The sequence below is a fragment of the Aythya marila genome (genome assembly GCF_965140915.1).
Source record: "Aythya marila genome assembly, chromosome: 4".
In the NCBI taxonomy this organism is placed as follows: domain Eukaryota; kingdom Metazoa; phylum Chordata; class Aves; order Anseriformes; family Anatidae; genus Aythya; species Aythya marila.
The window spans coordinates 62,288,751-62,315,127 of NC_139045.1; the positions used below are offsets into that span (position 1 = coordinate 62,288,751).

At 43.3% G+C, this 26,377-nt stretch overlaps 1 protein-coding gene across 5 annotated transcripts in view; it reads left to right on the forward strand.

Moving 5' to 3' along the window:
* The first annotated feature begins 20,544 nt into the window (after positions 1-20,544).
* The window catches only part of RAB28 (RAB28, member RAS oncogene family), a 65,119-nt gene continuing 59,286 nt past the window's right edge, over positions 20,545-26,377 (forward strand). For 4 of the 5 annotated variants that reach the window (XR_014317441.1, XM_082759622.1, XM_082759623.1 and 1 more), the window contains exon 1: positions 20,545-20,910. Coding sequence is in view for 4 of the 5 variants with exons in the window: in XM_082759622.1 (XP_082615748.1) it covers positions 20,833-20,910 (78 nt within the window). In the remaining variant the exon portion in view is untranslated. Of the gene's footprint in view, positions 20,911-26,164; positions 26,254-26,377 lie in introns of all 5 variants that reach the window. The other variant, XM_082759625.1, reaches the window with a different exon arrangement.

Genomic DNA, 26,377 nt, shown 5'->3' on the forward strand with positions numbered 1-26,377 from the left:
CGGAGCCGAGAGGGAGGGCACGGCCGGGGGGCGACAGTGGCGGTGCCCGGCGCGATCCGGCACCATTCCGGTGTAGGGCAGGTGGGGGGGCAGGGCTGCCCCCTCCCACCCTGCCCAGGGCTCGGCCGGGGCCCTAGGGACCGAGCAGAAAGCCCAGGGGAGCTTTAGTCCTGGAGCTGGGAGCTCTTGGCTGCCCAGAGTCCGTGGAGAGGCTGGGGAAGAAGGATCCCAGCCTCCTCGCCGAGAGGTGTGACCCCATGGCTGGTCCCAAAAGGGATCCTGGAGAGCAGTTCCACTAGCAGTGGGCTCATTGGAAATAAGAGCGGGGACTGCGGAGATGCGGCTTTCGCATCCCTTGGGCTCTCAGGTGCGCCCGTGGCTTTTAGCCTCAAGTGAGGCTCGGTAGCAAAAGAGGCCGGCGTTTGGGCTCCCCAGAATCTCCGCCGGTTAGGGACACCGCTGGTGATAGAATATAAACCTATGTATTAGGGCTCGTGGATAATTCAAACATTTTTTCAACTATTATTATTGCTCTTATTTATTTTAAAAAGAACCCAAGGCGGGGGCTCGGAAGGCTCCACGCAGCCTTTTCTTGCACGGCCGACTGCACAGCAGCCCAGTGCTCCCCCCCCACCCCGCGAGCGAGGACGGCCAGAGAACAGGGAACAGGGCTTTCCTGGGACACAAGCCCCGAGCTGAAAAACGGTGGCAAGGCTGGGAAAAAGCACAAGTGCCTGTCCTGCAGCTTCTCGGGGCCGGACGGCAGCAGCGGGCGAGCGGGGGCTCGGTTGGACAGGGGCAGAGGGGCGGCGGGGTGGGTAGGGTGGGGTTATTTGGGGCTAAACTGGGACGAGAACTCATGGGGCAGCAGGCGGCTGCTGGGCGGCGCGGGTTGCGGCTTTGTTTCCTCGATTGCTCTGTGGGGAAAGCAAATCCTGCAAGCGATGATGGCTCAGGAAAAAAAAAAAAAAAAAAAAAGGAATAAAAAAAAAAAAAAAAAAGCTGGTTCAGAGGCGAGCCCTGCCTTTCTGCTCCGGAGGGAGGTGGCTGCTTGACGACCCCGCTCGCCGTCGGTGTTGAGCTCCCCGCTGCAGCCGCCCCATAGCGGGACCCCCCCGGCCCCAGGCTTTTCTCCGGGGCAGGGGCAAACCCAAACGCTCTGCCCGTGGATCCGCGCTCCGAGCAGCCGGGGAAAGTCTTTGTGTCGCAAAGGACTCGAGTGATAATTAGGGATGAAATGCGCGTGGAGAGGACTAATATTATTTTTGGCTTGGGTGGGAATAATACAGATTTGCAACCCGTAAGAATAAAGCCGGGGTAAGACTGGGAGAGGAAGGAGGGAAGGGAGGCGGCTCCGATCGCCGCCGGCAGCACCGGGTGTTGATGGCGAGCTTCGTGCCGGGCTCTTCGGCTTGGGACAGCGACGGGCAAACGCTGCCGTGCTTGGGGTCTCTGGGGAAGGCGGCCGGGGCAGGGCTGGTGCCGGAGCAGGGGCAACGGGGCCGTTTGGCTCTCGGGAGGCTGCCGCGAACGGATTTACCGAGTCTGCGGTGCCCAAGGCGATCAGAGCAAACAAATATTGTGCCTCGGCTAACTAAATAATAATAATAATAATAATAACAAAGGGTTCATTCTCAGCTCCATGTATTCGGTTAGGAACAAATTGTAATCACAAACGGGGAATTTCTGCGGCCGCACCGCGTTTTCCCAGCGAGCGCACCGAGAAGGGAATATCTGCGCTCCTCTGCTGCTTACAGGCACCGCTCTGCAGGGCTGCGGGCTGTCCTTTTGTCAAGGGTCTCCCAGGTTGCTTTAATTTCTTACAAATCTGGCTAATTTATCGGATTTTAAAAAAAAAAAAAAAAAAAAAAAAGATTCCTGGAAGAAAACGACGCTTTTCCTCTCTCCCAAGGCGCTTTTCCTCTCTCCCTCTGGTGCGCCGTGGGTTCGCGGAGCCCGGGGAGCTGTGCATGGATGGCCGTGTCAGGCTGTTGGGGATCACCTTGGCATGGTTTGCCAACAACGCCTCCAAAAGACGGTGAAATATCCGCTTCGCCTTTGCGAACAACTGATTTCGCCGAAAAAGGATTAGAAGCGAAGGGAGAGGGCGCAGGGAAAAAAAATACACACAATTCAATTTCCAGCCATCGCCTTAAGGGGGGAGCTTTAAAAGGAAAGAAACGACATTTTCTCTCGGAAAAAAAAAAAAATACGCAAGCCTCACAAAGTGCAAATTGCTTGCGAATTGGTCTCGCCTCGGGAAGGATCCCGTGTGCGAGGAGCCCCTTGGCCAGGAGGGCACCGGGGGACTCGGAGGGAGCGGGATGCCGGCCGTGCCTTCCTGCTGGAGCAGGGGGCTCAGACGGGTCCCCCTCGGGGACGGCATCCCCCAGCAGCACCCCACGGCCTCTGCCCTCCGGGGGGTGCCCGCAGCACCCACGGGCGCCCCGAGGTGCTGCCGGCCTCCCTCAGCCGGCGGGGAGGGTGCCCTCAATGCCAGGCCTGTACGCTTGGAGCTTGATTCCGCACGTCAAGGGTAATTTCTCCATACAACTTAATGGACGCGGCTTGACATCCATAATGATCGCTAATCATTCAAATTATTTTTGCTAGCGCCCAGACATGTTCCAGTTGTTGTGATAGATCGCGTTTCACCCATAATGACGGACAATTACCATTTCTAATTCGCCGGCTTTTGACACCTAAATCCACCCACCATATGTGGCTGAAACGCTCGGCGGCGAGGCCCCGATGCCGTTTGCACCGAGCCCCTTCTCCTCGAGGGAGGGCCGGCCTCCGGCCTCCGGCCTCCACGGCCTCCACGGCCTCCACGGCCTCCACAGCCTCCCCCTCGGCCCCCTCCCGAACCCAAGCCCCTCCGGCTGCCTCTTTAAGGGGCGATCGGGAACGAACGTCGGAGAAAACCCGGCTGGAAAACCCCCAAACCCGAGGCGCCTCCGTGGGCTGGTTTTCCTGGCTCTCCTCGACGTAAGGATGCGCAGGGGGACAGAACAGCAGGCTCGGGGGGAGGATCAGTGGTCAAACGAAGGGGCCCGGAGCCACTTTCCGTTCAGAGCATCCCCGTACCGCCGCTCCATGTCCTGGAAATGCGATGCTCCCGACGGCCCCGGCCCCTCCGCACCCCGGCTGACTTTTTAATCTATTCCTTTATTTTTCACGAACACCTCCGTGCCAAGCGCTGCAGGGCGAGAAGACCCCCTCGCCGCCGTCTCTGTGAGCCCTAAATATTTCTGCCTCCCTGACGGTGGAAAAGTTCCCTTGGGCAGGGATAACAGCCTGTGGGTATCCCCGGCACAGTCGCCAGGCAGGGCAGCGAGGAGCAGAGGAGGGATGCGGATGCTGCCGTTCTCTGTCTCCCCACGAAATGCTCTCGGACGCGGCCCAAGGCCTAACCAGAGACAGGGCCAGGCAGAGCCACGCGTGTTTGGGGCAGACCCGAGCCAGGGCTGCCCGCCCGTGACACGCCCGAGACGCTGCGGGATCGCCCTGCTCCTCGTGGGGCATCCCCTGAGCGACCCTACAAAAACACCCGCGGACTCGTCTCTCCTATTCCCTGTTTCCCTCGTTTCCCCGACTCGCAAAAACTTCGAACCCACGCGAACCCGACAGCTCCGCTTTAACTACTTTTTTTTTTTTTTCATTGTTCATTTTCTCTTTTTCTTGCTTCTTTCTATTATTCTTTTTGTTATTTTCTTTTTATTTTTTCTCTTATTTTTTCCCATTTTTTCTTTTTTTCCCCGTTTTCTTTTCATTTTTTTTTTAGTTTTCTTATTCCCTTTTCCTTTTTTATTTTTATTTTTTTCCTTTTCATTTTCACTCTTTCGTATTTTTCCTTTTTCTTTTTTTCTTATTTCTTTTTTCTTGTCTCTTTTTGTTCTCTTTTTTTTTTTTTTCCAGTTTCTTTTTTCTTTTTTCTTTTTTCTATTTTCTTTTTTCTTTTTTACTTCCTTTTTAAAATTTTCTCTTTATTTACTTTTTAGTTTTCTTTTTTTTTTCTTTTTCTCTCCCTTTTCCTTTCCTTTTCCTTTCCTTTCCTTTTCCTTTCCTTTCCTTTCCTTTCCTTTCCTTTCCTTTCCTTTCCTTTCCTTTCCTTTCCTTTCCTTTCCTTTCCTTTCCTTTCCTTTCCTTTCCTTTCCTTTCCTTTCCTTTCCTTTCCTTTCCTTTCCTTTCCTTTCCTTTCCTTTCCTTTCCTTTCCTTTCCTTTTCCCTTTCCCTTTCCCTTTCCCTTTTTTCTTTTTCTCTTTCTCTTTCTTTTTCTTTTCCTTTTCCTTTTCCTTTTCCTTTTTCTTTTCCTTTTCCTTTTCCTTTTCCTTTTCCTTTTTCTTTTTCTTTTTCTTTTTCTTTTTCTTTTTCTTTTTCTTTTTCTTTTTCTTTTTCTTTTTCTTTTTCTTTTTCTTTTTCTTTTTCTTTTTCTTTTTCTTTTTCTTTTTCTTTTTCTTTCCTTTTCCTTTTCCTTTTCCTTTTCCTTTTTTTCTTTTTCTTTTTCTTTTTCTTTTTCTTTTTCTTTTTCTTTTTCTTTTTCTTTTCCTTTTCCTTTTTCTTTTTCTTTTTCTTTTCCTTTTCCTTTTCCTTTTTCTTTTCCTTTTCCTTTTCCTTTTCCTTTTCCTTTTCCTTTTCCTTTTCCTTTTCCTTTTCCTTTTCCTTTTCCTTTTCCTTTTCCTTTTCCTTTTCCTTTTCCTTTTTTTCTTTTCCTTTTCCTTTTCCTTTTTTTCTTTTTCTTTTCCTTTTTCTTTTTCTTTTCCTTTTCCTTTTCATTTTTTTCTTTTTCTTTTTCTTTTTCTTTTTCTTTTTCTTTTTCTTTTTTTTTCTTTTTCTTTTTCTTTTTCTTTTTCTTTTTCTTTTTCTTTTTCTTTTTCTTTTTCTTTTTCTTTTTCTTTTTCTTTTTCTTTTTCTTTTTCTTTTTCTTTTTCTTTTTTTTTTTTCCCTATTTACTGCAAGACACTCCCTGACGGCAGCGCTGCTGCCCGGAGCTGCGGCGAGGCAGCGGGGGCCGAGGGGAGCGGCAGGGCCGGGGGGGTGCAGCCAGTGGGCAGAGGAAGGGCTGCCCTCGGGTGACAGCTCGGGGCGGTCACAAGGAACTGTCAGCGACAGGAGAGTGCTGAATTTTGACAGATTGTCGCAAGTCCCGCCTGAACTTGGCACTCCCAAGGTGACTCCAGCAAAACGGCCCCGCCAAGAGCAAGCCCGGTGAGCCAGGCACTGAAGTGTTTTGGCCACCACAATGGCTTTTAACGAAGAAAGCTGGAGATTTTCTCCTTTTCCATGAGTTTTCAAATTAGCACTTGCGTGGGTCGCCTGCCTGAGTTTTCTTCGTTCCCAGAGAGGTATTTTGCTGAGAAGGAGCTGGCTTCCAGTCAAACATCCATGGCGTGGCTGAGGTGTATTGCAGTTTCTCCAAGAGCTAAGCACATCTCTCACGCTTTTTACAAGTCAAATATCAGGTACCGAGTGACCAGCTTCTGTGAGGGAAGGCAGCCCCAAAGCACATCCCATGGCAAGGCACTGGCGCAGCCAGGGAGTGCTCAAGCAGGATCCCTGCCCTGTCTCCTTGTCCCCATACCGCATGGAGGAAGTGTTGTGTCCCCTCCCGTCTCTTTGCTACCTGCTGTCGGGGTGCTTTAACCCTTTTTTTCTGGAGGGTCCCCACCAGTGCTTGCACTGCCTGGCTCCTCAGCCAGCTTCTCATCCTTTCTCCTCTCACTCCCACTTGATCTTCTCCTTTCTAGGTCAACTGGAGAAGTGCGTAAGCTTGAGCAGCACACAGCACCTTGGTAGAGCAGCATCGCTGCAAAAATCAGTCCCTGTTCAAGTGCACTGCTTTAGGATGGGGTCTGGCCAGGCCGTGGAGCTGAGGTGGGAAGAGGGGTTGAGGCATGGAGCAGTGCAGGGTCAGGCTTTCTTGGGGAAAGTCATGAATCTCCCCATTTCTGAATTGTTTCTGTGATGTGAGATGGGATGGGATAGGATCAAACTGCTACAGCATGGGTCTCACCAGGGATCCCTAGAAGACTGGTCTCATGGGACTCACTGCTCTGCTCCCTGCTGCCAGCAGCAGTGCCTGACCACCCCACCTGCTCCCATCCACCAGTGACTGAGCACTGACTCCCCCCTAATCACTACAGTTTTGTAGGACAGGGCCCTGCCTCTGTATCTCCCTGGCAGCACCAAACACTGTGTGCTTACCTGGCTTTGGAGTGTGTGGGTCAGAACAGGGCCTACAGCCCCACACAGAATTTCGACTTTCTTCTCAGATGTCTTCCTTGCTCCCTTTTTTTTTTTCCTCCCAAGGACAGGCTTTTGTGCCATCAAGTTAGCATAAGGAAAAGTCAGAGCAATTCTAAAGAGTCCTTGCTCAAGCAATGAAGCTCATTGAAAGTGTTTCTTGGTTGGAACCAGGAGGGTCCATGCAAAGGACCAGTCCCGTGGCCTTCCCCAGGAGCAGGGCTGGGGCTCAGGTGCTCAGCAGCACGAGGGAAGTCATCAAGAACACTCCACTAAGAAGCCCCAAACTCAGCAGACCAGGGAGTGTTAATTGCCATCATTGGGTTTGGACATAGTGGTGTGGTTAAAGGGTCATTAAAGTCTTTGTCCCTACCGAGACCTTTCCAGGTGTCTGGACTCCAAAAATGGTTCATTTCTGCCAGGTCTGAGCTGGGGCTTTGGCCACAGGTTTTAAATCGTGTTTGCTCTTTCATCACCCTCAACCTCACATGTTAGTTGTAGTGAGCTTCCAAAAGCAAGCAAGAAGACAAAACCATGGCATTTAAGAACTAATAAATAAACTTTCCTGTATGCCTTTGATAAAGACTGAGCTCTTACTATGACTCACTCTAACCAGCTATAGTGAGAAGTGATATAAGTGTTTTGAAAAATAAAATAAAATAAATTAAAAAAAAAAAAAAAGAATAAAAACAGCCTAGATCTCTGTTCTCTGCTAAGATAAGCCCAGAGAAAAGAAAAGCAAATTCACAGTGGTCAGTTTTTGTTGATAACTTTGGAAGGCATATCTTATTTTATGTTCTAACATAGTATTAAACTGTAGAGATCCCAGATATCTGCAAGGAAGTAAGACCAGTTCTGCAGCAAATACTGTTTGTTATCCCTTCTGCAGGGTATTTTCTATATATTCTGGGAACAAAAATGTCTCTTAATTTCCTAGCAATATTTCCATGGGGCAATCAAGGAGAGCACCAAGTCCTCTGTGCTGCCTGCTCCTGCCCCACTCCCAGGAGATGCAGCTTAGCCAGCCTGCAGTCCCCTGCTGCCCTGGCACATTGCGTCTGACACTGCCATCTTGTGTCCTAGAGTTTAAGCTATTATTTACAAAATCAGAGTCAATTGTCACTAAGTTTCAATTAAAAGGTGCAATTGCAAAGAAAAAGTGTTAGGGAGTCTGCAGACAGTCTGACACGTGCTCTCAAAAGGAAATGCCAAGTGCTGGTTTTATTTAAGACTCTGAATTTCAATATGTTAGCTGCTAGCCAAAGAGGAAAGGTTTAAGCATATGTGAGTCTGTTGGACCTGGAGGAATGAGCAGGTATTTCTGTGTCTATCATGGTGTGACTGTGACTATCATGGTGTGACTCAGCCTTTGCTGATCTCTTACGTCTCTCCAGTGGCACTTCCAGTCACGTTCACCATTCCCCAGGAAGAAATCATCTTGATCTACCATTGATCTACCCTTTGTGGACAAGAGCATGAGGGTCATGGCAATACTTTCCCACACATTTTCTACCTTTGCTACCACTGCTGAAACCTCCAACAGATCTCTGCAGACTCAGTGACTGCTAACCATGCAGTTCTGGTGTATGACTTCAGTGGGTGTAACTGCATGAAAGAGAGAAGCTAAGGAAAATAATTCAAACAAGGCAAGACAAGGAAGCTGGTACCCTAGCTTTAGCATCACTCTGAACACTGATGCTGAAAAGAACTGCCCTGCTGTACACGTGAGGTGAACTGAGGGTGATTTTCTTGTTTTATGCCCACTAGTAAACACCAAAACATTTGGGGGAGCTGGAAAGGGCTGGCTGAAATGGGGACAACAGAGACATATTGGGAAATGCAGAAAGCTTGTCAAGTTGTGTCTTTTCTTTTACATTATCTCTCTTTCTATATATATATTTCTCCTTACAGAGAAGGCCTAATAGCATGTTAAAGAGAATGAACCAAAGTTTATTTAATGTTTCCTGACTTTTTTTTTTTTTTTTTTTTGGTATGCTATGACTTGGATTACTTAAACAGAGTTTTCTTTTTTAATTAAAATAAGTATAGATTACAAATCACTGTATCCTTTTAAAAGTATTAAAGTCACATAAGAATGGTGTAATTAGAGTAAGTGATGAAAACTTTCTGGTAAGGACTTCAAAACACGTCAGATTAATAATGAACAACTTGAGGAAGGTGTTGCAAATAATGTTAATTAAAAATGTCCACGTGCAGTCCCTTTGAGAGCATGTGGATAAATATCTAATAGTTTATATCGGGGTCTCAGTTTATACTGAAAATGAGGAAGTCTTTATAATTCATAACTATTTGGAGGTTTTATGAACAGTCTTTCTCATATTTCCCACTGGAAACCATTAGATAATCTGTTTTTATTATACAGAGCCAAACATTAGGCTTAATATTTTTGTTTTAGAACAGACCACAGAATCATGGGGATATTAGCCATCTCATAATTTTTAGGGGTGCCTTAAACCATGTACATTTATTCCTGTCTTGAGAGTTTCTTAATGTTACAATCTTTGATTCCTGTCCTCCTAAAAATGTTACCCAAGATACATATAAAACAGGCATTAAAGCAGTTTCCTACTCCATGTTTCTTCATTAACCATCCACCTTACCACCCACCAATCTACTGGATTTAAGAGCCTACATAACCGAGTCCATAAATTAACAAAAACTCCAGGCAGTTGGAGCAACCAAGCAGTAGATGGTACATTTGCCCTAATGTTCTCATGTTAGCACATTAAACAAGCAGGCAGGGAGCTTTTAATAATAATAATAATTATTATTATTTACAGACAAGATGCATGTCTTTCCTTGACCTTCTTTCTTGCAAACCAGTTAATTTTGGGGGCTGAATCTGAATTAACGGAGATAACAAAAAGTCTTGGATTGAAAGATTATTCTGAGTTTCTGAGGAACACTATAAATAGGAAATAATGAACTTCAGGCACAAACAGAACTGGTGTTGCTCACCTTGAGGCCTCCAGCCTTTTAAATCACAACTTGTATGAGCACAGCTCTGTACCAGTCACTATTCTTAAATGCCTGCTTTTAAAAGCCTCATTATTGCATTTGCTCACAAAACATCCTTGTCAGAATCCAGGTATGCATGTCTCATGTCAGTGATAGGCTGACAGGCTCATGCCCTCTGTTGTGTTTACATTGTATGTTGTATAAAGCTTTATTCATTCTCAGAAAATAAAACAGGGTTAGCCGTGATATCATCCTTCAGACTAGCCAGATTTTCTCCTTTGATCTCACAAAAATGCTTTGCATGTGCATGGCAAGAGTCTGGCTCAAGGATCCTTGTTTTGCACTTGAGACAGTCACTGAATGATTCAGGACAAATGAAAACACACCAACACACACCAATTAATGCTTAAAATCCATCAGGAAATATTTTGGGAAAGTTCTTGCGTGACACAGTGAGATCAGTGGAGACCTCTGGTAACACTTCAGTGCATTAACAGAGCTTGAGGAGGAGGCAGTTTTGTGTAGGGAAAGGATCTCAGGAACTCAGCCAAACAGCTCAGACATTTATGAGAGCAATTTTTTTTGTTGTTGTTTTCAGAAGATTACAGCTGCCACTGAAGCACCAAAGCAAAGTGACAGAATTGCACAGCCTCCAACAGGTTTATGATTGCCAGTGAGAATCTAAAATCCAGCCACTTCATTTGATGTGCTCCAACAGTCACACATAAAATGCACATCTGTGTGTGTGGCTTGGGAGTGAGTGTGTTTGTCCATGTAAGGGAACACTATCAAGACAAAATTCAAATTTTCTTATAAAAATGGTTACTCTAGTTAAAAGTAACTATAGCAATCACACCAAACATTTCAATTTGTGTTGCATGGTGAGAAAAATTAAAGACTTAGCACACCTAATTGTATGTCTGAATCTTGGTTTTCTTAGCACTCTAGATGCGTATTTTTTCACAGTATTTAATTTTCACTGTATTTCATAGTATTTCACTTGCAATGAACTGTACAAATTCTTAATTTAATATATTGCCAAACTGAAAATCAATCAATCTATCTATCTACCTATCTATCTATCTACTCTATCTATTAATCAGCAAGAATTTTCCCCGAGGAACAAGTTAGCCAAACCAACAGGTTTAGATTCTATTAGATTATTCTATTATAGTCAACAACTATTAGATTCTACAGGGATATGTGATGAAAGCCTCAAGACATTGAAAAGAACGCCTAATATCATTAGTAACACCTGCATATCCTCAAAACCTTAACTGCAGTCTACTTGAGTACAGAACTAGTTATGTAAATCATGTCACAATCTTTACTTTTATTTTTTCCTCATGTACTACCCCTAACAATCTCTTACTCACTGACCATTTTCTATACTCCTCTGGCTGCTAACAGTTTGGCTGACATAGATCTGAGATAATCATATCATAAAGCTAATCCAGCTCTGTCAAGAACACCTATAGTTTTGGCAGCAGTAATTTAAGAGGCCTCAAAGATATGAAATTTCCTGGGAGGAAATTAGTTTGGGAGCACTTAGACTAGCATTGAATGAAAGCATTTTGGGTGAGTTTTGGGTAAGTGAGTTTTGATAACACACTAGAAGAGAGTTTTGAAAATCAGTTATCCCAGACATTATTTTGCTGGTCAGACTCATGTATTATTAGCAGTTCATTCTCATTTTAGTTTGTTGTATGCAATAAGAAGGATAGACAGAAAGTCTCTGAAACTCTAGCCCTCTGTCATTCCAGCTGAGATACATTATCTCAGAACTGTGAGCTTTACTGTGTTAAATAACACCAATAATATCCAAGAGAGTATGTTTACTACAGCTATGACAGGCCAGCTGCTGAATCTGACCATCCTCCCCAGCTGCCCAGCCAGGACATGAGCTGCCTGGCTTGCTGGATAGCCAAGATGGCAGAAGGGATGGATATGTGCCCAGCCTTGCTGCTCACAGGAGGCTGAGGTGTGACGGAGGTATGGGTACACATTCATTTTTCCCAAACCTCTTGTGGTGGTGGTAACCGTGGGCAGAGGTGTGGTAGAAAATAATGGAGGGAGTGGGGATGATAACATCTCGAGCTGCTGCAGCTGTTTGCTCTCTGATGTGTCAGAGCCCTCTGTCACTCTGGTTGGTGACAAGAATGCCTCTCGGGCACAATAGACATTTCAGAGCTGATTAAGACGTGCTACATTTGGTTATTGAAATGGGGATCACTTTCCTGGCAAAGTACACAGGGGTATTTAATATTGCCATCATCTTTGCCTCCGTTTGCTGACAGGTTGCACTGACATGGCTCGGTGGGTGAGTGGCTGGATGGTTTGTGGAGGTAACATCAGGCCCATCATCTCGTGTATTCTCCAGCAGCAACACAGCGTGAGTGGGAGGCTAATAAATGACACTTTACAGACATTTCAAACTTGTTTTGGACTGGAATAATTGTCTAGTCAAGAAAATCAAGCTTGGGTGTCTGCAGTTGGTGAAAACCTATGTCTCCATGAAGGTGTCACAGAAAAGTGTGCATCCAGCTAAGTAATTAGATGAAATAATTACTTATATATATATATATATATTTATATTAAATAATCAGGCTGAGTTGTACAACTGACAGACTATTCTGCTTGTATAGGCAAGGCAGCCCAAAACTCGTTGTCAGGGATGAGGATCTCAGTTCTCTAGGTGATTTACACAACAAGTCATTGGCTCATATTTGTTCCATAAAAATTACAACTTGCAAACTAGGCATAAAGAAAGAAACAGGAACTTGCCACAGTCATAGAGCAGAACCAGGAAACAACGAAGCAGTTTTATTCAACAGGATAGATGACTGTACTAGATCACCAGTACCTTCCAGTTAAGATATTTATAGACAAGCAGGTGGAGCTGTGAAGGACAGGAGCAACAGGCTTTTATCTCTTCACATCTGAGTCTCTGGGTAACTGGACTTGCAACAGATTTTTCCCATACAGTATGGGGTCTTCTTGAAGAGCAATGCAGATGCATAACCATGAGCATAACAAACATCACTTAAAGTCTGCAGAGATCTCTTTCTGAAAAATAAAAAAAAAAGCTGCTGGAACAGAGGTTCAGGTATTGCCAAGCAGATCATAACCCAGAATATTTTTTCTGTGCTATTCAGAGACTAGTAAAAGAAAGCCTAAGAGTCTAGGGAACCATTTAGTTTAGAGCACACTGAAAGCACAGTTGGCATGTGCTGCAGTGAACACAGAATTGCCTGTTTAGATAGAGCAGTCATGACTGTAACACCTGCGGTTTAGTGACGGAGATAAATGTATTTCTGGAGAGTTCAAGGTAGGAGGCCTTGAGCTCTAATCTTGCCTTTGAGGCTGACATCATGTAGGACATTTAGCAGGTCAGTTAGGCTTGGCAGAAAAGGGATGGTAGTGAATTTCCCAGGTCAAGATTCATTCAGCTCATGTATGTGCAGTTCTTGGGACAGATATCAATAAAGAATGATAATTGTTGGAGAGGCCAACTACAAAAATGCTGAAAAGGACAAATTCACTATCAGGGACATTTTAATAATCATTTGCAATTAATAAAACAGATTTTTTCTTCTTGTAAATTGTTCATGAGTAGATCATATCTTCACAGATTGATAGACTATATAAAAGCATTTACTGATGTACTTCCAAGGGACTTCTCTTGGCATAAAGCGTAGTGTGAGAAAAGAAAAATTAATAAGGACCCCTAGGCAAGTAGAAAATAGGATACATTGCAACACAGGTTTATTTCAGGTAGATTGTGTCAGATTGACGTGACAGTTTTCTTTGCTGAAAGATTTTTTAGACAAGAGGTATATAGTAGGTATCATCTATGTGGACTTTACTAAAGACAGGGTAGCTACTCATCAAGTTAGAAAGGTGGAAATCAGTAAATTATATGTAAGACGGGTGGACTAGCTAAAGGGAAAATGATTATGGTATTACTGAAAGAAGTGTCATGTTGGAAGGGCTGGGCTACCTCAAGGAGCTCTATGCTTCAGCTGCAATCTTGCATTTCTTGATGAGCTGACCACAAAAAAGAAGGATTAGTCTGAGTAACTGATAAGAGAATGTTCAAAAGCTATAGCAGTGTTTCAAGATATTGGGCCAAAAGAACTGGTTGACTGTGGGATAAGATTCAGCCATATATAAATGGCTGCACTTGGAAACTAGCAACTGAATCTTCAGGAGAAGATAACACATCATAACTAACAATTAAACAAGGGAATGCATTGGCTGCTAGATCTATTGGAACTGTATGTCACCATTGTGATTTATCTGTGAAAAAACAAATGCAATCCTAGCATTTATTGGCTGAAGACTTAAGACAGAGAGAAGGGAGTTGGACAAAAGACTGCTAAGATGTTATCTGACTCTCTAACATGCTTACTTGGAGGGACTGGTAAATGGGACTAGAACAAGTGCAGGGAACTGTTAAGATGATCAAGGGATAGGGGACACTGAAGGGAAACTAGAATGGAAAAAAAAGACTGAAGGAAACTGAAAGGCAGTGTTTTGGTTAGACCGATAAAATTAAAGATTATAAACTATAAGACTGCTGAAGCTACAGGATGAAAAAAGCATCAGGCAAGAACTACAAGACAGTTTAAGCACCAAACATAATGACAGAGAGCTCTGATCAATGAATTTAGCTTATGGTTTAATTTGTAGGCACTAGCTCAGGTTTTGTAGTGTACTGAGTCTGGCTGGGATGGAGTTAATTTTCTTTATAGCAGCCAGTACGGTGCTATGTTATGGATTGTTGACTAAAACAGCATTGATAACACCCTGATGTTTAACAGCATTTGTACAACATCAAGGCCTTTCTTTTTTCCCATTCTGCCACTGTAGCAAGTACACTGGGGGTGAGCAATAGGCTGGGAGGGGACACAGCCAGGCCAGCTGACTCTAGCTGACCGGAGGGATATTCCTTACTATATGATGTTCAGCAATAAGAGCTGGGGGAAAGGAGGAGGAAGGGAGGACATTCAGGATTATGGCATTTGCCTTCCCAAGTAACTGTTACATATGTTGAGGCTCTGCCTTCCATGACATAGCTAAACATGTGTCTGTTGCTGGAAATAGTGAAGGAATCCCTTATTTTGCTTTACTTGCATGTGCAGTTCTGCTTCACTTACTACACTGTCTTTATCTCAGCCCATGAGTTTTTCTTGGTTTTGCCCTTCTGGTTCTTCTGATTCTATAAGAGGACACTGATGATTCAGGTGTTTGCTTCCAATCCTGCCTTCTTAGATGCTAGAAAAGAGGCTGAGAATTATTTTCCTTAATTATTGTAAGAGGAAGAAAATTTTCATGGCATGGCCTTTCACTAGACTGTCATCAGGTCAACACTGTGAAAAGGACAGCTTTCTCCATTATTCAAACAAGCACTGTGGTTTGTAGACAAGGAACAAGAGTTCCCCGTGATCCCCGGTGTTCAGGCAAGAAATTCCAAATTTGTGTGACTCTTTCAGTAGCAGTTAGACCTACTTTGTGTGAATGTAAGTTCCCTCTCCTCCAAAAGTTCTTGTTCTGAAGGTCTTTTTGACCTCTTTTGTTTCTCTAGCTGTTGTTGTAATTTAGCCTGCCTTTAGCTGAATTTTCTACTCTGAGTTGGCTAGCGTGCTTTCCTTCAACAGCGAGAAAAAATGTTTACCACAGTGAAAATGTGGTGTGGCTTCAGTAGCAAATTTGGCTAATGGAAAGACCAGAGAACTTGTTTGTGAGTTCACACAACTGGAGAGCAAGTTTCCAATGTGGGTTTTTCGGGTTAGCTGTGGCCAGAATTACTGTTGGTGTCTTAAGTACTGGCCAGGTGTTATTTAGCTATTTCCCTTTTCACAGTGCAGGGAAAATTTAGCACCTTACACAAAGAAAAAAAAGAAAACAACAACAACAACAACACTGTACTATTTAATTTACTCTTCTCTCGCCAGCACAGACTGGGTAGCAGGAGATGTACTATTTGGGACCAAATGCCTTTTTCACTTTTGCGGGAAGGAAGATGAGGTTAGCCTTCTCTTAAACATTTAGCTTGGCCTCCATACTCTTGTGCCTGGTGAACCTCACTGGTCCTGTTTTACTGGTTATTTTGTGGGGAACATCTGGCTAGCGGTTCTTCCCTGTTTTATTATGCAATGTAGTTCATAAAAGTTGCGGCCTTCAGTTTAACCATATTCCTGTGTGGAAAGTCTTGTTCACTTCAGCGTCTGGGCCAGAGACATTTACATCACTGTAATCAACAAGCACTTAAAGCAGTTATTCCTTAAACAACCTTGGCTTAGCAGAAAGCAAGATGGAAGAATGCCCTTCCAAAAGCAAGGATTTCCAACTTGAGTAGGAACTGTTTTCTACATGTATTAAAAACAAATGATTATTTGCCATTTCCATTCAGTTGCCAGTCTAGTCAGCTGTGTTAATCACTCAGCCTGACTCAAGGCACAATAATCAAACAGCACAGAAGAAAGATGATCTGGTAAAGACATTAGAGATGATACCAATGAAGAACAAACCATTTGTTGCTGTTGTTTGTTTCTTTGTTTGTTTTTGTTTTGTTTTTATTTGGAAATCTCTACTGCAATGAACACTAACAACTGCTTTCTACTCTGGTCTGGAGCAGGGTGCCAAGATCACCATAATAATAGATGTTATTTATTTTTTATTGATGCACATTCCACCTATTTCTGCAACATGTTCACTTTTCAGGAAAGACACTTCCCTCATTCAAACAGATGTAGTAGGAATTCACATCTTGAAGATTAGGAGGGTCTATGGATTTCAGCTGCAAGTGACTTGAAACAGAAGAACTGGTCTGAATGAAGTATATTAGGAAATGAGTGTGTGTACAAGCACAATAAGAAACAGCAGAACAGCAGATAAAGGAGGGGCTTGTACTGGTAATAGAGGACGAGGTTCCCGTACAGTCAAACTGATAAATGTGTTGTTTCCATCAAGATCTGAAGACAACAGCATGACTTGCTAGCTAAAGACCCTGGATTCTTGATTAGGGTGGCAGCAAGGTTGCAGAATCTTACACATGCTGTTCCTTTTTCATCAGTCCAGATTTCTACCTCATTGAGCTTGATTCACAACTATTACCAGAATGTGAGAAACATCCACAGGTCTGACACAGGGAAGGATGATGCAAATGATTGATTCTTACTATGGATATTTCCTATGGAAGTAGTGATCTTAGTTTGCAGCAGCAGCAATAAAAATAAACAAACAAAGCTTTATGGACTCTTGAAAGTCTCAGTTGAAAGTGGAAACCTATGTTGACTAAATTTAAGCCTTCTGACATTTAGTTTACTCTTCTCAGCAACCTCCCAGGGACTTCTGCAAGGTGTTTCAAAAACCCAACTGATCAAGAACCATCAGGTTAGGGAATTAAACAAACAAGTTAAGATTGCAATGACAAAAACATTTGAACTTCTCTCTAGAGGGCCTGCTGGAATCGACAACCTATATCACTCTGTAAAATAACCACAGCACAATGCTAATGTGCTTGCTGAACTTTGACAAATAAGATATATAAAGACATGTAGCCTGATTGTCTTCTCTGCTATATAAATCAAAATTGTCAAAATGATTTTTTTTAGTATAAATCAAAATAACGGTATTCTTTTGTATTTCTATTTTCAATTAAAGATTTGACAGCACCGGGCAACTTTAGTCTCATACACTGATTTTCCTATGGCCATAAAGGATTTTGGTACCTCACTGTTTTCCATGCACTTAACAACTGCAAGAAGGCTTTGGGGGCTGAGTGTTCTACTTATTTTACTCTGCTGTCTCCCCACCTTTCATGGTGGTCAATCACAAACATCCATTTTTTACCCATAACAACTTTTTCTTTTTATTTGCAAAATGATGCTTTAACATACAAACATTTATTTAAGCAGATCAGTTATGCAGCCTTAAGACAATTTTAAGGACATGATAAAATAGTTCTGTATTGTTTACTCACTTAGGTGATGAAGATAACTTTTAATAAGTTCAGATGATTTTCTAGAGGACAAATTAATGTATTGTAGGAATAAAATTATGTTTGGGGAGATGTATTATAGCACAGATGTGTCTTTGTTGTATTTCAAGTGAAATACACAGAGTCTAGAACATTCTCCGACTGTCCGACTGTCCTGCTTTTGCACTTGTGGCCCGAAATCACTCTTAATTATCTTCTCTCAGACACAAAAAAGCAGTGGGGAATTTTTATTTTGCCGGGGTTTAACAACCTTTCTTCTTCATGCCTTCTCCTCAGCCTCTGCCCCTTCACCCTGAGGGGAGCAGCATGCATGCCCAATGACTGCCATGCCACCCCTGCCTCCTGGCAGGTGCCCTGTCAGCACAGGGTCACCATCTTCTCACATGGCCCAGCTCCTTCCCTTCTGGGCTGGGAGCCCGTATTTCCCAAAAGAGAGTTCTCCAAGGGTTGGGGCTGCCGTAAGGTCGTGGGACCTGAGTGGAAAAGTTTCCCCCGACAGAGCTACAGACCTCTGTGAGGAAAAACTTAAAGCTAAGCTCCTGGTGGAAAAAAAATGTAATGAAGGATGAGGAGCCTGGCTGTGTTTTCACTTGCTAACCCGTGCTATGAGAGCACTGATATAAACATCTTTTTCTGGAGGAAGGAGGAAAAAACCGCCCTTTTTGTTCATGAGTTTTAGGTAACTTAATTGGGAAGCTTTGAATTTATCTGTTCTGTTCTTTCTTAAGGTGACTGAGGCAGAATCAGCAGGGTTGTGGATAGTTCCACCAATATTTCCAGCGGTTTACTGAAGCATGTGTCTGCCCTGATGAGAGATGTGGAACTTTTAAATGCCTAATGGTAAGTGTACAACAGCTCTGTGTCAGAAGTCTTCAAGGAAAATTCCACATTTGTTGTCCCCATTGCTCTTTCTCCTGAGAGCTGCCATTCAGCTGGGCCCTGGTGCTGATCTTGCTGAAGTTCTTACTTAGGATAACTTGCAGTATAATTAGGCCAAAAGATGATCTGAAATGGAAAATAGTTGATGAGTAACACGCTTAATTTGTTTTCAAGTATAGAGAGAAAGTGACATAGATGTGTGTCTGTCTGGTTTTCCATTAGAAATTAGTCTCTCTCTCTCTCTCTTTAAGAATGTCACTGGGAAAGCATTTAGCCTCAATTCTGCAGATGCATGGATACATGAGTAATTTTTTTTTTTTTTGCATCAGGAACCTTGATCCCACTGAGGATTCAGTAAAACTGTGTACTTGTAAGATTGAAAACTTCTGACATGCATTGCAAACACAAAACCTGAAAGGGATTGAAACAGGAATTATTTCTATTCAGATGTTATACAAAGCTGTATTAAATATTTATAGCTTGTTAAAGTACGTCTATACTTTATACACCTTATGCTGTCTCTTTTGTTCAACTTGCTTAAAGCCTGCACCAAGAATTGTTATCACTTGTCATACTGGAAGGATATGGCAACTAGGGGAGCGTGGTGATCTGGCATTATCGCATGTTTTATGACTTTGGAATAAAGAATACAATTCTTAAATTTACATATAAAACCAAGTTGGGAGATGTAGCATGCATTTTGGAGGACAGTACTATGAATAAAATTATATTGACAAATTTTATAAGTAACCTGAAATATAAGATGAAATTCCATGGGGACATGTAGAAAGCACCACAGTTAAATAGGAATAAAACCATAAGCGTATGAAATTCTGATAACAGGAGAGGATTCAGAGGTTGTGGTGTGTGTGTGTGTTTTTCTTTTTTTTTTTTTTTTTTTTTTTTTTCTTTCAGTAAATCAGAAACAGTATGAGTCAGCAATGTCATACCGTGAAGAAAGCAAACATCATACTGGGATATATAAACAGGAGTCTCGTATGTAAGACACATGAAGTAATACTTCCACTCTACTCAGCACGTATAAGGCCTCAACCAAAGTACTGTATCCAGTTTTTGGCACAACACTCAAGGAAAGTGGAGAGGAGCCAAAGGAAAAGAACAAGAATAATCAGAAGTCTAGAGAAGACAACACAGGGAAAGACTGAAAGAAGAGGAGTTGTTTAGTCTACAGAAAAGAAGACTGAAGACATACTAACAGTTTTCAAATATGTGAAAGATTGCTGTAAAGAGAAGGTTATAAACCATTGGCCATTGTGCATAACAAAATAATGGTTTAAAATTTGGTTGGGGTAAGGTTTTACTACCACTTATCTATAGGGTTAAAAAAAGTTCTGAGTAAGTAGCCTAAGGAAACTGTGATGTCTTTGGTGGCTTTTGGAGATTACAGAAACAGCTGTCAAGAGTGGCTGAACTGCAAGTTGAGGAAAATAGGTTGGCATAGGTGTGATGCTTGCTATCATATTTGTTTTCTATGCTAGTACATTTTAAAATAAATATTAATATATCTTGTTGCTGTGTGAAAGCCCAACCAAACAACAGAACAAAGAGCCTTAGCCATGTAAGATGATTGAGCTAGAATGAAAACATCGCTCCATTGTCAAATTCATTACCTTTTAAGCAGGCTCACAGACCATGTTTTTTGTGCTTCCAGAGGAAATATCCAAAGGACTTGCTTATTTTTTATTTTCCTTTTGTAAGTCTTAAAAGTGACTGGCCAGAAAATGCCCTTCGCTGGAGGCCTGTAGGGTAACAAGGTATGCGAGGACTTGGCAGGACATGGGGTGGCCATCCCAGTGGGACAAGTGACATGAAGTAGTCAGTGATTTGGACTGGTGGTGCTGCTGGTTGGGTGCAAGACAGTTGAAACCGTGCTGGTAGGTGAAAAGCAGGGAGTTTGCCTCAATCCAGTGCTTCTCAACTAACTTCCTTGGAAATCTGTCACTCCTTATAGATTAAAAAAGAAAAGCCAAGAATAAATTTTGAAAGCTGTGGATGAAATTGGGTAGGAATTGTGGCGGTGGGAAAGAAGTGTGATGCTACCAGTGCAGAACGTTGTGATACGATCACTTAGACCAGGAATTAATTATATGAGCACAGAACTTTGTGATACGTGACCATCACTGAGACCAAGAATTAATTATGAGTGCAGAACTTTGTGACACCCGATGAGCCACCGACCCGAGACCCCTCGGACCGGGCGCGGGGGGATCCCACGCCAAATGGCGGCAGCGGGCGGCCAGCGGCACGGCGCAGCCCGGCCCCCGGCCCCGCGCACCCGCCTCGGCCCCGAGCGGCGGGGAGGCGGCTGAAGAGGCTCCCGGGCGGAAGGCGGGGCCGGAGCGGGCCGTTAGCTCCGCCCCCGAGGCGTGGCTAGCTGTGGCCCCGCCCATTCCCCTCGTTGCTTAGTTACAGCGCCGGGCGTCACTCGGCGCTCGGCCGAACCACTCGCCCACCCGACGCGGGGGGGGGAGAAAGGGAGCGAGCCGCGGCCGCTCACAAGTGCGGCTGCGGGGCTCGCTGTCGGAATCCCCTCTCCCCCCTCCCCTCCGCTGTCCCGTTGGTTTCGCCCAGCGCGGCCCTTAGCGACGGCGGGGGCGCCGAGGGAAGATGGCGGCTCCGTGACCGCGCCGCCGCCGGTTCCTGCTCCCCTGCTCCCCGGCCGTCGCCGCGCCTGCCGCCCGCCCTCCCCGCCGGGGCCGGGGGCCATGTCGGACTCGGACTCGGAGGAGGGCCCGGACCGCCAGCTCAAGCTCGTGGTGCTGGGGGACGGCACCTGCGGCAAGGTCAGTGCCGGCCCCGCCGCCGGCGCCCCGGGCCCCTCCCGGCCTTCCCTGTCGCCTGCCGCTGTCGCGACATCGGGCGGCGCGACCCCCTCGGGTGGTCGTCCCGGTGGAGCTGCTGGGAGCGGGCTGAGGTGGCCTGGGGGTGGCCGGCGGGCTGCGGGGGCTGAGGGCTCGGGGTCCGGCCCGCGAATCCGGTGTACAGAGCGGTTTGCGGCTCTTCCAGTTACTGTGTCAGGGCACCTCTGGGCTGTTTTAGAGCGTTTGTGGCTTTTATTTTTGTTTCCCATAGTCAGCATAAGCATCCTTACAGTTTCTGAGTGTATATAAACGTCTTGTGATGTTTGTGAAGTGCTCGTGATCGTATCTATTGTAATATGTAGCCCAAATCCCTTGGTGAGATGCACCCACAAACATTCCTTTGATTGCGTATTAGACAGTCGTACCTCTGTCATTAGCTTGAAGAATACAGTTGTATCTCTGTCATTAACTTCTCATAAGAGGGGCAGGAGGTCTTCCTCACAGGTCAGATGTAAAGTAGAAATACTCACAGAGGTGGTTTAAATGAACCACCTGCCGCTAACAAAATGAAACCCTTAGCAAAACCATGCGTGTATTTTCACTCGTGCAGAGCTCTGCGAAGAAACAAAATGAAATGTTGTCTTTAATGAACCTAAACCCAGCCTGAAGTCGTGTTGTGCTCATGTGAGTCAGTAGATACAATTCCAAGTGACTGTGTGAGGAGAGCATAATAAATGCCCAGGATTGACAGTCGGAGTGCTGTTTCACTGGTAGCTTTCCTCAGGAGTTTTCCATTGAAACTGAGGAATCCTTTCACTACTCCTGTTCAGCACCATGTAGCAAGACCTCTTGCCGAACATGGATTTTCAAGCATTCTTGAGTTTTGATGTGTGTTCCTGCTGGTTCCTACCTCTCACTCAGGAGCTGCCATTCATTGAATCTCCTGCTGGCTGTAGGAATCCTGTACTTCAAGTGCAGCTTATTTTCCATGAGCAGCAGCTAAATTTTGGTGGGCTGCTTTTCCTCCTGTCCCCCCTAGATGATGCTGTAATAGAGGCTTCTTCCACTCATCCTGATGGCCTAGCAGCAAACACTGCAATAATAGATTTATTGTAAGATATTGTAAAATAAAGAAGTGGTTTGGTCTCGGAATGGAAGGGTAAAATGTGCCTAGTGCCATTTCAAGCACCTCAGAAGGCCAAATTGTTGAGGTTCATCACCTTCATTTGGCTCAATTGTTGAAGCATGTGTATATGTGTGTTTCCAACTCTGTATATCCTGCCTCTCAGGTCTGTGTTACAGCTGGTCTGTATGCTGTACATATTTAGCCTCACATTTACTGTACAAGGCATTGTTTTTTCTCTTCCTCTGTCACTGGGATCATTGGACAGGAGAAGAGTAGGAAATAATGTAATATGTCTTTGAAATATCACATCTCATGTGTTTAGTGTGAGATTTTCAGATTTGACCTTTTCCCACTGCTTGCTCCCCCCTGCCTTTAAACAAAGTTATTTTACTTATTCCCTCTTGGCCATCTGGGGCTGGCTGATCTTCAGTTCTCTAGCAAAAAAAAATGATACTTCTGTGCATCAGCGAGCTGAAGGTGAAAACTTGTGTTCTTTTTCCTCCTCTGGTGTCACACATTGTGTAGAAGCAGTGTGATTCATGTTCTATGGACATGCTGGTGGCAGTTTTAAAACAAATCAGTATCAGTTTTAAGCTAAGGGTAATGTTTATGTTTCCACTAGCTAGGAATTCCTGTCTGTGAGGCAAGGGAGGGATATTGTCCTTCTTTCTATTCTCCTTTTTTTTTTTTTTTTTTTTTGTGTGTGTGTGGTTTCAGTGAGTGTTAGGATACTTTGGGAGTTTTAATGCAAGAAGTAAGTGCGGCTGGAGCAAGCTCGAAGGAGATAAGATTATAAAGGGAAGAAGGAATGAGAGTGGTGTGAGACAGAGTAGAATCTGAAAAAAAAAAAAAAAAAAACCAACATTAGAATAAAATGGAGAGAGTAAGGAAATGGTAAGTTGTTGAAAAGAAAAATTAGGAAGGCAGAATTGGTCAGTAAGGTAACAGTAAGAGAATGGTAAACTACACAAACTAGAAAACCAAAATCAACCTGAAGGCAGATCTGGAATTGGAGGTAGGGATAACTTGTTTAAAAACCAAAACAAACAAACATCAATTATTAATAGCAATCAGTTCCTTGATTTTGATGACAAGAAGGAATGTGGATGCATTAGGCTGTGTATACAGGTTTTAAATCAACCCACTCTTCCCAAGCCTAAATGATTTTCCATTAAAATAAACCATCAATACAAGTATGAATTGGGGTTTGGGGAGGTGGAATGTGGTGGTTCAGATATTTCTACTCTTGCTGGACATGGATTGGTGTGATATGGGAGTATATGACTGTACTGATTTATTTGCTGACATTGTAAAATGTTTCAGGCCTCTGGGAGCTATTCATGGGCAAGGAGGTCCTGAAAACCAGGTGTGTGGGAGGAGGAAAGCGGTTGAGGTTCTGTCTTTCTGCTGTCCCTTGCAACTGGGAACTGAAGGGTGTTAGCAGAAATGGCTCATGTTATCTAGTAGTAGATGATGAAAAAGAAGCAGGTAATGCTCAACCCGGTGTGGGAACTTGCAGGAGTGGAAGCATAGGCTGGAATACAGAGGGTTGTCTTAATCCCTTGAGGATTTGGTGGGATAGCACTTTTATTTATTTATTTTTTTAATATTGTGCTAATTCTGGATCTAATTGTCATGCTTGGTCTCAAAAACTCAGTAAATGTTGACCAGAAGTAGCCAATGTACAGTCTTGCAAAAGGAAAACCGCATCAAGTGTCCTGTCCTGTGCGGATTGGCCTGTCTTCACACCCAGATGTCTAATTTGGGCAAGTCTTGGTATTCTCTACTTCATCGAGCAAAGTTTCATTAGTAATTAAGAGCGGAAGGACTATTAGATGACAGAACTGCTTCCTCTGTTAGTATTCCTCAAAATACTTCCTGCTTCTCGCCCTGCAAAGCGAGGCTGTTCTGTCAGGAGTCCTCTGTGCTGGACAATTATGAGCTTCTGTGCTAACTGAAGCATTTCGTTAGTTGGCCTAACCTTTTCACTTAGCTTGTCTTAAGCTTCTTGCCAGTAGGGATGGTATGTGAATGTTGCTGTGCTTGGAGAAGTAGAACTAGGTGTTTAAGAAGGGAGGGAAGGAATAGATGGATGTTGCTGTTTGGAAAGTGATTTTTTCTCAATTGGTTGGTGAAATTGGTATGTGAATGGAGATTTGTGGCTCCAGGACTCTGTGCTTGCATCCTGCTGACTTTTGGCTTCGGTTTTAATTTCTAACAACTGTGATACTATCCTTTGGCTTCATTTCTGAAAGCATTCTTCTATAGGAATCTACTCAAAAGAATTGCCTTTGGCAGGGTGGGTAGTTGGAGCTGCCTATCATTGCTTGTTCTATTTGGCTCGTCTGCTACTATTTCATCAGTATTTCTTCTTTTTCAGTTTCTCACTATGTAGGTATTTAGGAACGGCGTGTCGGCACAATTTATCGAGTTAGCTGATTGCACTGAAAAATGCAAACAAGAAATTGTCTCTCCTCACCTGCAAGGTTTAATTGTGTCTTGGTTTATTTCCAGAAGAACCTCCCAAATAGCCCATTATATTTCACGCTTAGACAAGTGTTTATATTTGTATTTTTTTTTGCGTGCCTTGATTGCTGTGTGTTAGAACCAGATAACTTTTATTATCTGAGAGGGGTATTTGTAAGATTTCACTAGTGCTTTTTTGTTCACAACAGCACATGAAGATTGTTTGAAGTATTAAGAAAAATGTGCAAGCCTGCCAAGCTGGGTCTCATGGCAAGTCTGCTGTGAGAGGTGATGGCATCTCTCTTAGTAGAGATGTCAACGAAGAAGGCCTTCTTGACAGCATGCTGTCCCCAGATTTCTAGATTAGTGACTGAAACCTTCTGAATCCAAACTTATTTTTGTAAAGTGTTCTGATCATTTTATTTCTTTTTAAAGCTACAGTTCTGCTGAACCATTATTTAACTTCCACTGTATTTTTACATAGCTCATCCCCATCATATCTTTACAGGTAAAGCTGTTAGGCAGAGTATTTAATGGGAAGCATGGTAGAGAACAATTTTAGGACCGAGGGGAGTATTTGCATTGTAGAGGTACCTGAATATACATTGAGATAACTCCTCTGACTGGCGTGGAGGAGTTTGAACTGTTGCTCGTTTTGTGGATAAATGGTTTTTCTGTGAATGAATAGAGAACTCCAGTCTGGTAACCCAATGCCTTCCGTGAGCACTAACATTCATTAGAAAAAAATTAAAAAGGAGTTAGTCAATGACTTTTCTGCTATAAATTCCTTTGCATTCAAGAGCACAGTAGAAGAAAACTATTTAAGAGAACTTTGCCATGCTGTTGATTGCTTGCTGCTCTTATGGGCTGGTTATTAATTGAATGGATGTTGTTTATTTTTACTAACACCCTTAGAAGCCCTCAGGGAATATTGAGTGTCACAGAGTGATAAAGCTAATATTTACCAAGCTCTTAAAACAAGAAGGGAGTGGTTGCTTATATAATAGGGATCTAAATTAGCATGTTGGAGAATACAGCACACTATGATAGAGCCAGATGATATTGTCGTCTGTGCTTTGGTACTGATTTCCTTTTATGAAAGGGAAAAATTCAGGAAGACTCTTATAGTGTATTTATTTCTGCAGTGTTCTTATTTTTATCTACATCTTTAAGGTCCTAAAAGATTAAAAAGGTCTTTGTAATCCTGAAATACTACCTACTGACATTTTTGATATAGATTTTGTTTGTTTGTACTACAGTCTAAGTTTGTATTGAATTTAATTTGTGCGTGAAGTTGGTAGTACTGTTACGTAGCTGTAGGCAGAAGAATCTTTTCACAATTCATCCTCTGTGGTCTTTATCCTTTACACAGTGATATAAATATATAAGCATACTTGTGCTATTTCTAGTTTACTTTTTTTTTTTTTTTTCTTTCCCCGTTTACTTATTTATTTTTAATTCTCTCTGGGCTTGAGTTCAGTGAAGTAAATGAAAATGCTGCCATAGTCTTTAAGTGATTTTTTGGATTACTTCCTGAACATATCTTCTGATCCCAAAATACCACTTAAGTATATTCCTATCACTGTCATATTTAATGTGATTAGAACCAAGAAAACAGTATATCTTCTGTTATTTACTTCACAGGTAATTGTGTAGTTCAATAGATGTTTGCCTTTTCATGCTAGAGCTTTAATGCTGGAGCTCTTGTGGTCATGTTTTCATGCAGAAAAAGAGTAAGTTACCTTTTTTTTTTTTTTCTGTGTGTGCTTGGCACATTACTAGTATAATTTAGATAATTGTTATAACAGCTCTATTAACAGAACTTGCTGATTCTTTTTTTTTTTTTTTTAACTGTTG